This window comes from Colletotrichum tamarilloi, assembly GCF_030869305.1.
Source record: "Colletotrichum tamarilloi strain Tom-12 chromosome Unknown Scaffold_184.1, whole genome shotgun sequence".
Classification (NCBI taxonomy): Eukaryota; Fungi; Ascomycota; class Sordariomycetes; order Glomerellales; family Glomerellaceae; genus Colletotrichum; species Colletotrichum tamarilloi.
Window position 1 is genome coordinate 25,666 of NW_026849567.1, and position 14,637 is coordinate 40,302.

Sequence of the window (14,637 nt, forward strand, 5' to 3'; positions counted from 1 at the left end):
ACAGGGAGGCAAAGGCGGGGGGTAGAACAAGGCATGGATGGATGGGCGGGCACACCGGACGCCATCCCATCCCATCCACATCCCCATCCGTAGCCGTCAGCCCGTCACTAACTCTCCTCGAGGTTCGGATATATGCATACATACCTTGCTTCGCATGACACCAAGTACCTTAGGTACAATACGGTAAGGTAGGGAACTGGGAACACTTGGTACTTTAGGTAGGGCAATCGTAGGTGCCATAATATGCCTTACGGCAGTCGTTCGACTACACCTGAGCAGACTTTCCGTACACGGACTCAGTCATTGAAGATACTTCACTCAATGTTGTCCTCAGAAAAGGGTGGGATTGGGCCCGCTGCTCCTATCACCAAGCCGAAAAGTAGCTCCTCTCGATCAATGCTCATTACCTTCAACCCAGTCACCAACTTCGGAGTCGGCACGTTGCCATGCCAGGCGGGACCACGCAAGAGTCATTGTCAGTCTTTTCCGAGTAATGAGATAGTCGTACTAATATAGAGTATTACTGTATCCGTGCAATGACGGACAATTACCTCGCTCGCTCATCAAATGTCCTGGCGTGCACCTGCACTGCCAACTGCCTACCTGTCGACTTGCGTAGGTTTTCGATCAGACATCTATTGTCGGTCTTTATCTAGCGTCAACCATGTGGTTCCATGAAGTACCTGAGGCAAAGGCATTCGTATGGGCAGTAGGTATCAGTGTGATGATGACCATTCTCCAAGATCAGATATTGAATGGGTAGGTAGATAGAAGAGATAGGTACACAGTACTTTAGCTACCGCGGCGCCTACCTACCTCAAGGAACCTTACCTTCAACTTCAACAACCCTTAATTTCTTATCTTATCAACAATGGCTGGCAATGAGGGGTTGCGGGGTATGTCTTCCTTCCCTTACCTGAAGGCGTGGAGGGGCACCTACCAAAAAAAACAAAAAAAAAAAAGGAATGAAATTCGGTTCAATACCTATTTATGGATTACCTTAGTACCTAAAGTCTACCTACCTAGGCACCACAACGAAGTTCCATCCTTACTTTACTTGGAAATATCTTATCGTCTTTACCTAGCAGACGTGCCTGCCCAAGTCCTTCATCTGTTGTGAATTTTTGGTTACCTTGACCTGGTGAATATCTTGATCACTGGTTTTCTTCACTTTTCTGTGCCGCGTGTCAGGCTTCTTGGACTGGTCGGTCGCCAGCTTTCACCAAACACGCGCCGGCTCCAACGCGCGATCCTGTGGCAGCTCTCGCATGTCAAGGTATTCGGCGGTTCGAACTCAGCAACAAATAACGCCACCCAATTCGCTTTACACCACATAGCGTCTCCGGTGTGTCATGGGTGCTCAGCAATCCTCCGGTCGAGACCAGAGCGAAGGCTCCTCTGAACCGGTCAAGACATGTTACTACGAGCTCCTTGGAGTTGGGCGCGACGCTTCTGACGATGAGTACGCACTGGTTCTTCACCTCCCAATGCTCTTAGGACTTTGCTTGGGTCTATGCTTATTGATCTCGGGCCTACAGAATCAAAAAAGCTTACAGAAAACGAGCCCTTGAGCTTCACCCGGACCGAAACTTCCATGATGTCCAGAATGCGACCCGTCGCTTCGCCGAAATCCAGGCCGCATACGAGGTACTTGCCGATCCCCAGGAGAGAGCTTGGTACGACTCCCATCGCGAAGCCATCTTACGTGGGGCCGATCCGACCGATTCAGGCACCAGCCCCGAGTACAATAACGTGAAGCTCACGTCCACCGAAGACATATTCTCCCTCATTCGCCGTTTTGACTCCACTGTTCCTTTCACAGATGGCGCTTCAGGGTTCTTTGGCATTGCCAAGGCGACATTCGATCAACTTGTTGATGAAGAAATCGCTGCTGGCGCGTATGAAGTGGGAGACACTCCGGATTATCCTACATTTGGCTCCTCTACCGACAGCTATGAGCACACTGTCAAAGCCTTCTACAGTGCCTGGGCCAGCTTCTCGACTTGCAAGACTTTTGCGTGGAAGGACAAATACCGGCTCGTGGACGCCCCGGATCGCCGTATCAGACGTGCTATGGAGAGAGAAAACAAGAAGATTCGTGAAGAAGCCGTACGAGAATTCAATGACGCAGTCAGATTCCTCGTCACTTTTGTACGAAAACGTGATCCGCGTTACCTTCCAAACACACAGACAGCTGCCGAACGCCAGGAGTCTTTACGTTCCGCCGCTGCCGCTCAAGCTGCACGCTCACGTGCCGCCAATAAAGAGAAGCTATCCGAGGCATCCGTTCCTGACTGGGCTCAGGCGAGGGATGAAGGCGATACGACCGGCCACTTCTCGAGCAGCGAGGAGGAGGAATCAGAGGTAGAGGAGATCGAATGCGTTGTATGCAACAAGACCTTCAAGAGCGAGAAGTCATTTGAAGCACATGAGAGAAGTAAAAAACACGTTAAGGCAGTGCAATATTTGAGGCGCCAAATGAAGAACGAAGATATGGATCTAGGTCTACGTGACGTTCCTATCGCGCCCAAGATGGCGACACCGAGCGACGAGTCTGAGGGGGGGTTTGGTACTCGGGACCGCAGTGAATTGGACGCCGCAAAGGGCACGGATGACACATCAGCAGGACCAATTCCTCATATCAATGAGATGGAGCTCACTGATACGTCGTCAGATAGTCTCGGAGATGACGAGTATGCTTCGCGTGCCGAGGTTGAGCAAAGGCTATTCGCAAACGACAACACCGTTACCGGGGCGAGCGAAGACGATGGCACAGAAGCCGCTGCTCAGATTGTGTCAGCCGGTCTAGAAAATTTGTCACTTGAAGATGACAATGAAAGTGGCCATGGGGCACAGCCAAAGAAGTTAGGGAAGGCCAAGGCGAAGCGTGAAAAAAAGGCAGCACGCCAAGCAGTGGAGGAGGCCGAAACTAACAGTGTGAGTACCGGTCTGGATATATCCAAAGTCAACTCTGCTTTTGATCACTGACACCTGATCCATAGAATACATGCATTGTGTGTAATGCATCGTTTCCGTCCAAAAGCCAGCTCTTCAGTCATATTCGTGATCTCAATCATGCCCGGGCACCCCCAAATGCAAAGGCACCAGCAGGCGCTAAGAAAAAGAGACGCTGAGTCAATCTGTATCTAAGACTGAGCTGTCTCAGGCAATCATCCAACGATTGAAGAGCGAACTCGCACCTTAAAGGAAACCAATGTTCATACCTAACCAATCCTGTGTTATCCAGCCTCGTGATTAAAGTGAGCATCCTTTACGCCAATAATGCGACTGTCCCCGAACCGGTTATGTAGCCTATCCCAAACCCAGCAGCTTCAGGCGAAGAAACCCTGTATCGGGCAATGTGCATCCATGCGTTTCCAACGCCCATATATTCGATCTCGGATCCTAGCGGAAGGATCATAGCAAACGACGGAGAATCTCAAGCGTCCAAGATGGTGTCACCATCATCATCACTAATTGTTTCAACTTCATCAATGGCGCTATTCCTCTCTCCTCCGCCACCTCTGGACACAGGATCGTAGTCCGCGACATGGATCACGGCTTTTCCTTGGACGTGCTTTACGTTACGCCTCCACTCGATCCAGTCGTCCTCGTCCTGTATCAAGAAACCAATGAGCATGCTGGGGTCCAGCTCCCGAACATGGAGCCGACGTAAGCGTCGAGTATGAGCGGTATCAACATCTGCTTTACTATAGCGAGAAGGATCCGTATGAAATGGGAGTGCAGGTCGGGTATGGTGCGGATCAAGGTAGAACAAGTAGGAACCTTGTGTGCCGATGAAATAGTGAGAAGAGGAAGGTCTGCCACTGTAATGATCGTGAGTGAGTACGCGATATCTAATTTTGATGGAGGCGCCTACCCTGCAATGCCCACTGACTGTGGCATTTGTAGTGCGGCTATGAGAGCCTCCCAGTAGACCGGTGTAATCTTGTCAATTCCGAGCCTCGTACCAACCAATATGAGTGTAGGGTGGAACTGAGAACCTTCAGGTTTGGCTATCTTCATGAAGTTCTCCTCGTAGACATCCGGTCCGTCTCCAGTGGAATACACTCGGAGAGGCTGGTGTTCTTGGGCATTGGCCAAGGCTCTGGTTTAGGAAATTAGCCTGTATGACTGCATCTAGGAACAATATCGCAGGCCTACTGAATGCAGCGAGCGGTGGCCGAGGGGCCAAACCATTCCCCAGGGTATTTCCCACATGCCACTGCGCCATGTTGAACGAATTGATGGATGGAATAAGGCGCTCTTGGATCGTCCGCAAATAAAGAAATCAGCTTTCTCTCCTCTTCAGTTTTATCACCCCGTCGCCATCCTACTACCGATGTCAGCGAAAGGGACTTGCAGCGATAGTAATCGTCAAACTATCCCAGGCAACTCACCGCGCCCTAAGTTGATGACTGCCATCGCATTTGCGAGTAAGCTTTGACCTGATCGGATCATGCATCCCCAGCCACTGTCAGACGAGAAGCCGTTTTGATCCACTAGTTGACTTTTGATACGCATCGAGAAAGATAACGCAGACGAGGCTCGTGGATCTGTAGATTTTGCTATAGCCTGGAACTCTGATCTGTAAGTCATCCAAAACTTGGATTCAAAGTCGTCAAGAAATGCCGAAGGCCAGCCACCGTCCTGCTCCAGGTAGTCCTCATCATAAGCAAGCGAAGACGAAAAGCTACTGGACACAGAATCCGGGGGGGTTTCCGGGGCTTTGGCTGTAGCTAACACCTGTGAGGCTTTTGGCTTGGTATCGGTAGACTCGGTCGACGGAGGGATTTGGCTTCGATTGTCTGTATCCTGATCTTTAGTAGCCTTGGTATTCAGCTTGTAGGAGCGACCCAAGCACCAAACTGGAAGATCACTCTGATGGTCGTTGGTAGGTTGGGGATCCCAAAACATCTGGACGATGCGACGGTATCGGCCGAGGTCCACCGCAGCCATGGCGGATCCGTTCGACTGCGAAGCCTGTCCACAAAGACCTGCGATATGGAACAACTCGTCCTGAAGAAAGATGATCTCGTATGCGCAGGCGACAACGAAGGGAATCTAGTCGCTCTTCCTTCTGAAAGCTGTCGGTGCGACTTTGGGAGTTGTCAAAAGCAAACAGAGGTAAGTTTTGCAGATGACAGTGCAAGCTTAGACAATTAGGCAATTACACTCGAGGCAATATCGATGCGAGGCCGCAGGGGTGATAGATGGTCAAGTTGGTGAGATGGGAAGTCGGTCAGTCGGGGGATGGTGAATGAGCAATGAAGATAGCAATGCCGTATCTACCAAGAAGGCATGCGACGAGGAGGTAGGTAGAGGTGGACAAGCTAGCACAGCCAGACGACCTTACGTGATAGGAAGGAACCCCCCGTAACAGCATAAAGACTACTTGCAGCCCAAGTCTTCAGCTATCTGAGCCGATGACAGGCGGACTGTCCCTGTGACGCATCAGCCGAACACAGCGGGGCTCTTGGTGTGGCTGTCAGGTAGCACTGCTGCACGGTAATGTACCTAGGCAGCCTGTATCTGTAGGTAGATTTCTGCCCCACGTTACGTGGTGAGGGGACAGCAGCCCAGGTCCTCTTTTGATCGGCAACTAGTGCTGGAAGGATAGAATACCTACCTGAGGTGCGAAGCGGGCATTAGTGCAAGGCTTCGGATTTTGGCTAGGTATCCGAGTCGATACAATATCCACAGTACTTCTATGAATAAGGTACCTTACCTTTCATGATCTGTGCCCCGCCTGAGCGTTTCTTATCGATAACAGATGCGACAAGATCCAGTAACTGCCTAAGGTAAGGTAACCAACAAACCTAAGGTATCAATCATGGCTCTTCCCTAAGTATGCATAGGTAAGCATCTAAGCTAAGATACCTCGCCCCCGGTGCCTACTCCGCATTGCGCTTTCATAGGGACAGAATATGGAGTAGAGGTACGCATAATAGAAGGGATTTTTTTGGGCCGGCTTGCCACATTCTGAGTATATTTCTGACCTCAGCGGAAGTTGTCAGAGCTCCTACAACCTCACATCCAGTTGACAGAAACTACTCCTTTACTACCCAGACAAGACATAGACGGCACTTCCATTGAACATTCTTCATCGCGTGGGCAGCGATGCCGCGCGGTGGGAAAAAAGGTGGCGCACGAGCGCCACCACGCAATGCCCCTCGCCTTCGCCCTCCCGGTGGTATAGAGCGGCATGCAGCCAGTTTCGTTCCTGCGATTAGCCCAGCCGGTCAGTATATGCCATTCTGATCGGGACTCGTCTCGGGCAGCACCTCCCATTGATGGCATGCAAGTTAACCGGGCTCGCAGCAGGGTTTACATTGCAAGACGAAGCCCGCAGCACCGCTCATCGCTCCTCACCCTGGAGCAGTGATTCCAAACTACGCCACAGGCCGGTTGCCTTCATCAATACTGGAGCTGCAGAGCCTCTCAAACAACTAGAGAGCATCTTGCAGATTGACGAGGGGAATTCTACAAGCAGACCTCAAGCGGAAATCGAAGGACAAACCATCACCGATGGCCAAGCTGCTGCCGACACACCTTCCCACGAATCTCAACCTGCTGTTTCGCTTGTCGAAGCTCACGTCCACGAGGCCATGCCGGTCGATATTGCCGCCGAAATGACGGATGTCTCTCTAGACCCACGCGAGGTAGAGAAGGCTACGATGTCCGGAGCGGAAGACATCACTGGCGCTGAGGCTCCCATCACACCTCTTCCCTTCTTCTTCGACGTCGTGGGAGAGACTCAACGGCTTGACGCATTTGTCGATCAAACTCCAACTCGTTCTCCATCGCCTACGTCGTCCAACTCTAGCGAAGATGTCATTCTGTTCAGAGGTCGCAACAAGGTTCCCAGAGACAAGCAAAGTTCGAAGTCCAAGGCCAAATCGAAGCTGAATACTTTCAACCTGGGCGGCATCTCTACCGAGATCAACGTCCTGGAGAAGACCGTGAAATCAAACAAAGACAGCAGCAGGGATATGCCTATGAAGACTGTCGGAAACTCTACACAGAAATCTCGTCGAAATGCCGCCAAAGACTTGAAGCGACAGGAGGACGATGAACTGATTGCTGACTATATTGCCAACATGAGGGAGTATGGTGAAGACGAAGCCCTGATGCCTGCCAAAGCCTATTCTCGCCGTGACATAGGCGGCTCTTTGAGCGAGTCTGAAGGCATCGATGACTCGTTCCAGACCGTCGTAGCCACGAGCAAGACCGAGGAGTTATCAGGCGTCAACAGTGAATCGGAACATGCGACTGCAGGGGTTGGAAAAGCGCCTAAGGAAAGCGACGAGAAACCTGTCCATAATGCACAGAGGCGATCCGAAAGGCGCAAAGTCATACAAGATGATCATGCACTAAGGGGAATTTTTGAGACGGACGTTTCCTACCTGGCATCACTCGAACAATCTCTTGCTGAAGACGCATCGCCGCCTTCTGACTCAAGCGACCAAGACGACGACGATATCTTCAGATCAGCAGCAGATAGATTTGCGAATGAGATCGACGATTTCGACTTCATGGACTGGAGCCGCCCGGCGTTGAAGCCTAAGAGGAGCAAGGGTGCCAGGGGCAAGGTTCCCGTGTTTGACATTTCGGACTCAGAGCTAGAGGGCAAGATGCAAGCTGCGTGGAAGAATGATCGCTTGAAAAAGGCTGAGAGGAAGAAAGAACGCCAAGCCATGCGTAGTATGGGATTGTTGGGTAAACATGCAAACCCGGAAGATCTCAGAGTCAAATATCCCCACGGTATGGGGCTTGAACAAATCGCCGATGAGCTAAGAACATTCCTCTTAGGCACTCAACCTAGGCAAGTTTCATACACTTCGAGTGCACTCAAGGTATTGGAGGCTGACTTATTACCGCAGTCTCACACTACCGCCCATGGACAACCATGCTCGCAAGGTGATTCACGAACTAGCCAGCAAATTTAACATCAAGTCCAAGTCCACAGGTTCGGGTGACCAAAGGCGACCCATGCTCCACCGCACTTTCAGGACCGCCAAATTTGCCGATGAGATCTTCGATGTAGCAATTGCTCGGGTCGGCCGCAAATACTTCCCTCGCAACGATACGGCAGTGCGGGCTGCCGTACAGAGGCAATCGGCTCGTAGGGGAGGTGGTGGTGGACATGCGGGAGTCGCCTATCGGGATGGCGAGGTCGTCGGGGGTTCCGCGCCTGAGTTGAGCCAGGAAAACAAAGGTCGTGCAATGCTCGAGAAAATGGGCTGGAGTAGCGGTACGGCGCTGGGCGCGATTAACAACAAGGGCATTTTGCAGCCTGTCGCCCATGTTGTCAAGCGTAGCAAGGCCGGGCTGGGATAACACGCATGGGAGGTCATCGCGGTGTCGCTGACTTTGCGGGACAGCGCGTTCAATATCGTGCCCAAGATGGGTCGCTGTGGGCTGCTTTGCTAAAGGTGCTCCTGGGGCGCTGGGGAGCCTGTGTTCATACTTTAGTATATGTGTGCACCGGGCACGTTTGCAACGAAGTAGAATTGTGTTGTTGATGTTCATGTGTACGATTTCATTCGTCCGAAAACCCTATTCTCAAGGTGTATTGTACAACCCGCGAACCCCGTTTGACCGTGAAGACATTGCCCCCAAAAAAGCAAACCATCCGTAACGCATTAAGAGACCCCAAGGATATTGGTAACCTTGGCAGGTCTCATCATGACACCCAAATGCCAAGTAAAATCCAATGCCCGAAAAGAAAAGCAGTACAAGCACCCTTATTTCGTGGAAGAAGAGTACTTGGTAACGGCCTTGGTGCCTTCCGAGACAGCGTGCTTGGCCAGCTCACCGGGCAGGATGAGACGAACACTGTTGGGGCGGTTAGCTGATTCGGTTTCGGACCTGGAAAGATGACATACGAGGTCTGGATCTCGCGAGAGGAGATAGTGGACTTCTTGTTGTAAGCAGCAAGCTTAGAGGCCTCGGAGGCGACGCGCTCGAAGATGTCTGTGTGACGCGTTAGAAACGGTGCGTGCAAGTATTTGGAGCGATGTGTGCTTACCGTTGACGAATGAGTTAAGGATAGACATGGCGCGGTTGGAGATACCAGTGTCGGGGTGGACCTGCTTCAGGACTGCAAATACTGTGTCAGAACGTGTCGGATACATAGTGTCGCGTGATGCGACGCGCCAACAAAGAACGCGAAGTGCCAATGTCACTTACCCTTGTAGATGTAGGAGGAGTAGGTCTCCTTGCGAGACTTGGTGCGCTTCTTCTTGTCGCCAGAGGCGGCGGTCTTCTTGCCGGCATCCTTCTTCTCGGGGGCCTTGGAGGCAGTGGCAGGGGCCTTGGAGGCGGGCTTCTTGTCGGCGGCCTTGGGGGGCATTTTTGCGGTTTGGATTAGTGAAGGTGGAAAATGAGTACGTGAGTAAGTTGGTTGAAATGGATTGCGACTGGCGACCGTGGATGAAGCTGGATGATGGAGTGAGGAAGAGTTGATGTGGCAGGAAGAAGTTTGGGGGGGTGGGCTGGGTTTTTGTAGCTGGACGCGACGGGATTCTGCGGCGTTACTGATTTGATGCGAGGACAGAGTGATTTTGGGGAGGGGTGGCCCAGGTGGGTGGTCAGTATCAGTGGCACACCGGGGCCTCAGGACTGGTGCCAGGGGCGTGCGCTGGTGTGGCCTTGCCTGGTAAAATGGGAATCGGCTGTCTTGGTTGGCTGAGAACTGGGTAGGTGGGTCTAGAGATGGAGGATCCGTAACCACCGCCCACGAGAGCGGCTACCGAACTGGGGTACTCACGCGTTCGCGCTAAAAAAACAAATACGTGACGCTCAATGTATCTTCTTTTTTTTTTTTTTTTTTTTTCGCGTATCACGGAGCTGGCAGGCAGGGGACATTCGAGACTGCCAGAACAGGCTCCAACCAATAGCAGCGTCCCATCACAGGCCAACCAACAGTCTCCCGGTCAGGCAAAGCTAACAGGTCACGTATTTACTCACTGGTACCGCCCAAGACGACTGGCGATTCGTAGAAGCTAGAGAAAAGTCCACAAGCCAGATCAGAGATGCTTGCAAAGCTACAACATCACATGCGTATCGTTCTTGCAGCGTACCTACCGGCTACGGCGTCTGCCGCCTCAAGACCGCCGGTGCGGAAAGAAGTGATAGCTGAGAATCAATACACGTCTCATAGCATCTCTACAACACTCATATCCATAGTAAGTCGAGAGCAGAAGGCTTGTAGCAGTCCGCAGAGAATGTTCGGGTCGCCATGCCAATGAGCCGCCGAGCCACCTCATCTGGACATTTTAATATGTGCCTACCTGGTCCACGTTGCCCGAGGTTGCTAAAGACTCTAGACGAAGGCAGTATGACTTTTTACACGCTGCGCGCTGCAACTGCTTCTCGCTTGTATCCAGTGGAACGTGTGACACTGAGAGCAGTCTTTGGATTTGAGGAAATATGCGCCCTCTTCGACGCGTTGATTGCAGCTTGCGTCTTGCGATGGTGGGTGCGGCTAAGGTAGCCAGTGCCTGGACTTTTTGTCTCAATTAGGCCTAGGCCCGCATGGCTCTTTCGGAATTGACGGGGGGCTCAGTGACATTCTCTGCTCATTGCGATCCATACACATCTGTGATCTCAGGTAGAACGACCCCTAGATGAAGGAAGCATGCCCGTGAGCTCGCGGTCTTGGACGTGGAGTACCTGGCCTGCAGGATGTTGCATCTAGCAGGAGAAACACTGTCCGCTATTCAGCGGCAGCCAGTGGAAACGCGATCGAAGGTAACGCGGTGGGCTCTGCAGTACATATCGGGACCCCTCCACTCTATGTCATTACAAGGCTGGGCCCGTTTGCCGTAGAAACACCACGAGTGGCATGCAGGGGTCGCTGTATCAGGCACTCCATGAGGCTCTGTCCACGATTACGACGGGGTCAAACAGAACGCGGGGCAGTCGATTTGAAGATTTCTCCGGACCCGATATGGGATGGAGCCGAACGATGGACCATGTGAGGCCCAGGTTCCTGGGTCTCATTAGGCTTCTTCACATGAGCTCACACCACATGTATCGGACTCTGTTCGTGCTATACAGCGGGTTCCGGTAGATCTGAGATCCATTCGGATGCAAGTCATATGGGGTCGAAATGTCACTGGATAGCGAAGCATACAAACGGCATAAAGTGGTTGAGATGCAACCCATTTGTCCTTCATTTACAAATAGACAACGAAGTTCGTCAAAGTTCGAACATGGATGGCAAATGCGCCTCGGGGTGACCTCTGCTGAATGGTAAACACGTAAAAGCCGATTCTCCCCGAGAGATCACTTTTCGAATTGAAATTCAGGATCCTTTTGTTCCGGGAATGAGAATACCGGTTGGAGCTATACGTGGGGGACGAGAGGGGGGGTTGTGGAATATTGTCGTGCGTTAAGACAACACACGGCATCATCAAGAATATGAGTAAAGATAAAAACAAAGTCAATTGCATCAGTCCAGTAAGTTGGAAGGTACCCAGCTGATTTCGTCGTGGCGGTTCGTCCAAGAAACAAGGCCGAGGGGGAAGGTGGTTGATACGTAAGAGAAGGTGATCAAGACGCGGCTGGATGACCGCTTCTCCTAGCCAGTAAGATAATTCGAAAACCAAAATCCTGCGCGGAAGGGGGGGGAAATGTAGAAAGTGGAAATGGTTTTTGGGAAGGAAAAAAAAAAGTTGTTAAGAAGGGGGCGTGGGCAGATCCCGGCATTGTTTGTGGAAAGAGGAGCGGCACCGCGGGGGGTTTTATTTCCTTGCATTGATCGCATCTGGACGCAATCGCTCGCTACCTTGCTCCTGTGAGTCTTTGTCATGGAATGGAAGTCGCGTCTGGCAGGCTGGCAGCCCACCTTAAGGCTTATCTATAGCTCGCGTCCACCAAAGAAGCGGTACTGCTGTGGGCGGCAGCAGAACTGATAAGAGGTACGTACCCGTCTTCTAGCCCGGGCCCAGAAAAATGATGCACCGCACCTGCCTGCACCAGTCTACCACAACATCGAATTTCTGGTTTAGGCTTAGCGCCAAATCGCGCGTTGGTGATCCGTGATCGAGCTCCTCTAACGCGAAAACTACTTAACTTCTTCACTCCCCACCATCAACGCCCTTTCTTCCATCTTCATCTCACTTTTCCATCACCAACTCAAAGCCAGCCTTCAGCCAAGTCGCTTTTTACGCGTCTACCTCAATACCCAACTTTTTCACGTAACTCAACCCCAAATCCCAAATTTACAATGACTGGAGGCGGCAAGTCCGGCGGAAAGGCCAGCGGTTCCAAGAACGCGCAATCGTAAGTTGCTCCCTCTCACTTGAAGCTTTCCAAGAAAGGCCGCATTTACACTATTATGCGATGTTCTTCGATCCAAGCTCAAGCTTCATCCACTGACCTTATATCCCACAGTCGTTCCTCCAAGGCCGGTCTCGCATTCCCCGTTGGTCGTGTTCACCGTCTGCTCCGCAAGGGCAACTACGCTCAGCGTGTCGGTGCCGGTGCCCCCGTCTACCTCGCCGCAGTTCTTGAGTACCTCGCCGCTGAGATTCTCGAGCTGGCTGGCAACGCCGCTCGCGACAACAAGAAGACCCGTATCATTCCCCGTCATCTTCAGCTCGCCATCCGCAACGATGAGGAGTTGAACAAGCTTCTCGGTCACGTCACGATCGCCCAGGGTGGTGTTCTGCCCAACATTCACCAGAGTAAGTTGGCCTTCCATCTTCGGTCCCTTTTTTTTTCTACTTCAATTGCTAATGATACTTCAAGACCTGCTGCCCAAGAAGACTGGCAAGACTGGCAAGAACCAGAGCCAAGAGTTGTAAACGGGTGTCGGTTTTGGGTTTTTTTCGTGCTGGTCGGCTGCTTTGGGTTGTCATGACATCGGGGTCACGGTTCAGGGTTCACGGTTGATTTTCACGTTTGGGTTGTACAATAATACCACGGCAGGAAGCTATGGTTACGAATGAGAATACCTTTTGAAGATCATGTTTCGCACATTGGGTTGATTGCGATGCTGTCTGTGTACTGACTCATGGCTGGTCGGTTTGCGCGTTGCGTTGTTTCCTCTTTTGTCGACTGTCTGGGAAGTCTGAGGTTGGACAGAAACACGTATATATGATATGCAGCATGTCCATGTTGCTACTTTTCTCTAGGCTGGTGAATAAGGCACATTCCTCGAACTTTTAGGATGTTGCCTCTTGTGTGATAGCAAACGGGAACTCGGTCGGTGGCACCATTGGATTCGTCATACCACTCACGCGACTCGTTGCGACAAGACGACTTGGAGCTATTGAAATCGGGTGATGTTGTATTATACAGACTTGTAGAGAGACCGGGGGGAAGCTATGCTTGTGAGCTGAACGGCGTGCGCGTAAGCCTTCGCTTGGCTTGGATCAGCCAGCCCGGGCTTGTATATTACGGTTGTACGTTGGTGTCCCGGTCCATAGTCCCCGACACGGTGTTGTCGAAAAGGCATTCTGAAGCTTCCACATGGTTGCATGTCTATACTGAGCAGTCCAAACGTCGCGTACGCTGTAATCCCAGTCTTTCTCCATTCCACGCCTTTGCTTGCTGCTTAGAATTTCAGTGGGGGTGGCGCTATGATTTTGTCAGCATGTATCGATGCAATGTCCACCACATTGGGGACTCACGGTCAAGGATAGGTGCTCGAAGGTTGCGCTCGAATTTGGAACCTGTGCAATGGTTATTAGCATCGTCTGCGCCTGCGTGGAGTGCTGTCATTTGTCGGGGAGGAACTACGACATACCGCCGGGTGCTGTCGGATGCACGTAGGGCTCTGGGTGCTTCCATTTCGACAATAATTTCTCTGTCTGAGCCAAAAGTTCCTGCAAAGGCTCAGGTCAGCGGTCGTTGTTCGTTTGATTTGCGACTTCTGCCGAGCGCATTACTCACTCTCTTCTGTCTGGAGTCCGTCACAGATCGATTGGCCTCGAACAACGAGCGGATGTACAAAGCTTGGCCTCTCCAGAGGTGGCGATGAACAGCCCAGTCGAGAGCCAACTTCAGCGAACGCCGGTACAGCGACCTGTCGTGATGACTATCAGCATAACGGCTCCGCCCAATCTGGGTCGTCCATCTTCGACAGCTTCGGGGCTGGTGCTCACAGTGCCGCTTGACGGGTCGACATGGCGATGAATCCAAATCAATTCGATTGCTTCTGGGCCGGAGAAAGAATCGCGATTGGGATTGGAATGAGTGTATGGCCGTAAAGGTCGTGAAATAGAATGGGTATGGACTGCCAATGGCGCGTCGATGATTACGAAGTTACCGAATGAGGCACATGGTAATAGTTCTAAGTGTAGGCCGGGGCGTAGTGTCGCCGGTTGTCGCCTGAGGCATCAGTTTTGGCAGAGCCGCATTGGGGAACATCCAACCTCCTCTTAGAGCTTTTACGTTTATTAAGGCGTCTTATTTAGCAATTAAATGTATCTAGGGCTTTGAGTATTATATTATAAGGTTTAAGTAATAAAAGTTATATTATTTGAATTTAATTTTAATAATAAGAATATTACGGCTAGCTAGTCGTAATAAGTATATTAATAGAAGTTAAGGCTACGAGTACTAAGTAATAGTATCGTAGTTATAAATAGCTTTCTTAAAGCTATATTTATAAATTATAAAATA

At 51.3% G+C, this 14,637-nt stretch overlaps 6 protein-coding genes across 6 annotated transcripts; 3 read left to right on the forward strand and 3 right to left on the reverse strand.

Annotated features, from left to right (window-relative positions):
- Positions 1 to 1,352: 1,352 nt before the first annotated feature.
- Positions 1,353 to 2,988, forward strand: CTAM01_15897 (DnaJ domain-containing protein; the record flags this gene model as incomplete). Its single annotated transcript, XM_060531891.1, has 2 exons — positions 1,353 to 1,462; positions 1,539 to 2,988. The coding sequence occupies 2 exons, from the start codon at positions 1,353 to 1,355 to the stop codon at positions 2,986 to 2,988; spliced, it is 1,560 nt and encodes a 519-aa protein (XP_060373532.1).
- A 451-nt stretch (positions 2,989 to 3,439) lies between these two features.
- On the reverse strand, positions 3,440 to 4,959 carry CTAM01_15898 (peptidase family C54; the record flags this gene model as incomplete). The annotated part of the gene is made up of 4 exons (XM_060531892.1): positions 3,440 to 3,827; positions 3,881 to 4,108; positions 4,165 to 4,333; positions 4,401 to 4,959. The coding sequence occupies 4 exons, from the start codon at positions 4,957 to 4,959 to the stop codon at positions 3,440 to 3,442; spliced, it is 1,344 nt and encodes a 447-aa protein (XP_060373533.1).
- A 1,207-nt stretch (positions 4,960 to 6,166) lies between these two features.
- Positions 6,167 to 8,340, forward strand: CTAM01_15899 (G-patch domain-containing protein; the record flags this gene model as incomplete). The annotated part of the gene is made up of 3 exons (XM_060531893.1): positions 6,167 to 6,193; positions 6,282 to 7,764; positions 7,826 to 8,340. 3 exons carry the CDS (start codon positions 6,167 to 6,169, stop codon positions 8,338 to 8,340), a joined length of 2,025 nt encoding a protein of 674 aa, XP_060373534.1.
- A 407-nt stretch (positions 8,341 to 8,747) lies between these two features.
- On the reverse strand, positions 8,748 to 9,355 carry CTAM01_15900 (histone H2B; the record flags this gene model as incomplete). Its single annotated transcript, XM_060531894.1, has 4 exons — positions 8,748 to 8,838; positions 8,889 to 8,976; positions 9,032 to 9,103; positions 9,193 to 9,355. The coding sequence occupies 4 exons, from the start codon at positions 9,353 to 9,355 to the stop codon at positions 8,748 to 8,750; spliced, it is 414 nt and encodes a 137-aa protein (XP_060373535.1).
- A 2,880-nt stretch (positions 9,356 to 12,235) lies between these two features.
- On the forward strand, positions 12,236 to 12,815 carry CTAM01_15901 (histone H2A; the record flags this gene model as incomplete). The annotated part of the gene is made up of 3 exons (XM_060531895.1): positions 12,236 to 12,291; positions 12,403 to 12,695; positions 12,760 to 12,815. 3 exons carry the CDS (start codon positions 12,236 to 12,238, stop codon positions 12,813 to 12,815), a joined length of 405 nt encoding a protein of 134 aa, XP_060373536.1.
- Positions 12,816 to 13,567: 752 nt separating this feature from the next.
- Positions 13,568 to 14,140, reverse strand: CTAM01_15902 (complex 1 protein; the record flags this gene model as incomplete). Its single annotated transcript, XM_060531896.1, has 5 exons — positions 13,568 to 13,590; positions 13,644 to 13,685; positions 13,760 to 13,838; positions 13,906 to 14,038; positions 14,118 to 14,140. The coding sequence occupies 5 exons, from the start codon at positions 14,138 to 14,140 to the stop codon at positions 13,568 to 13,570; spliced, it is 300 nt and encodes a 99-aa protein (XP_060373537.1).
- Between the last annotated feature and the right edge of the window lie 497 nt (positions 14,141 to 14,637).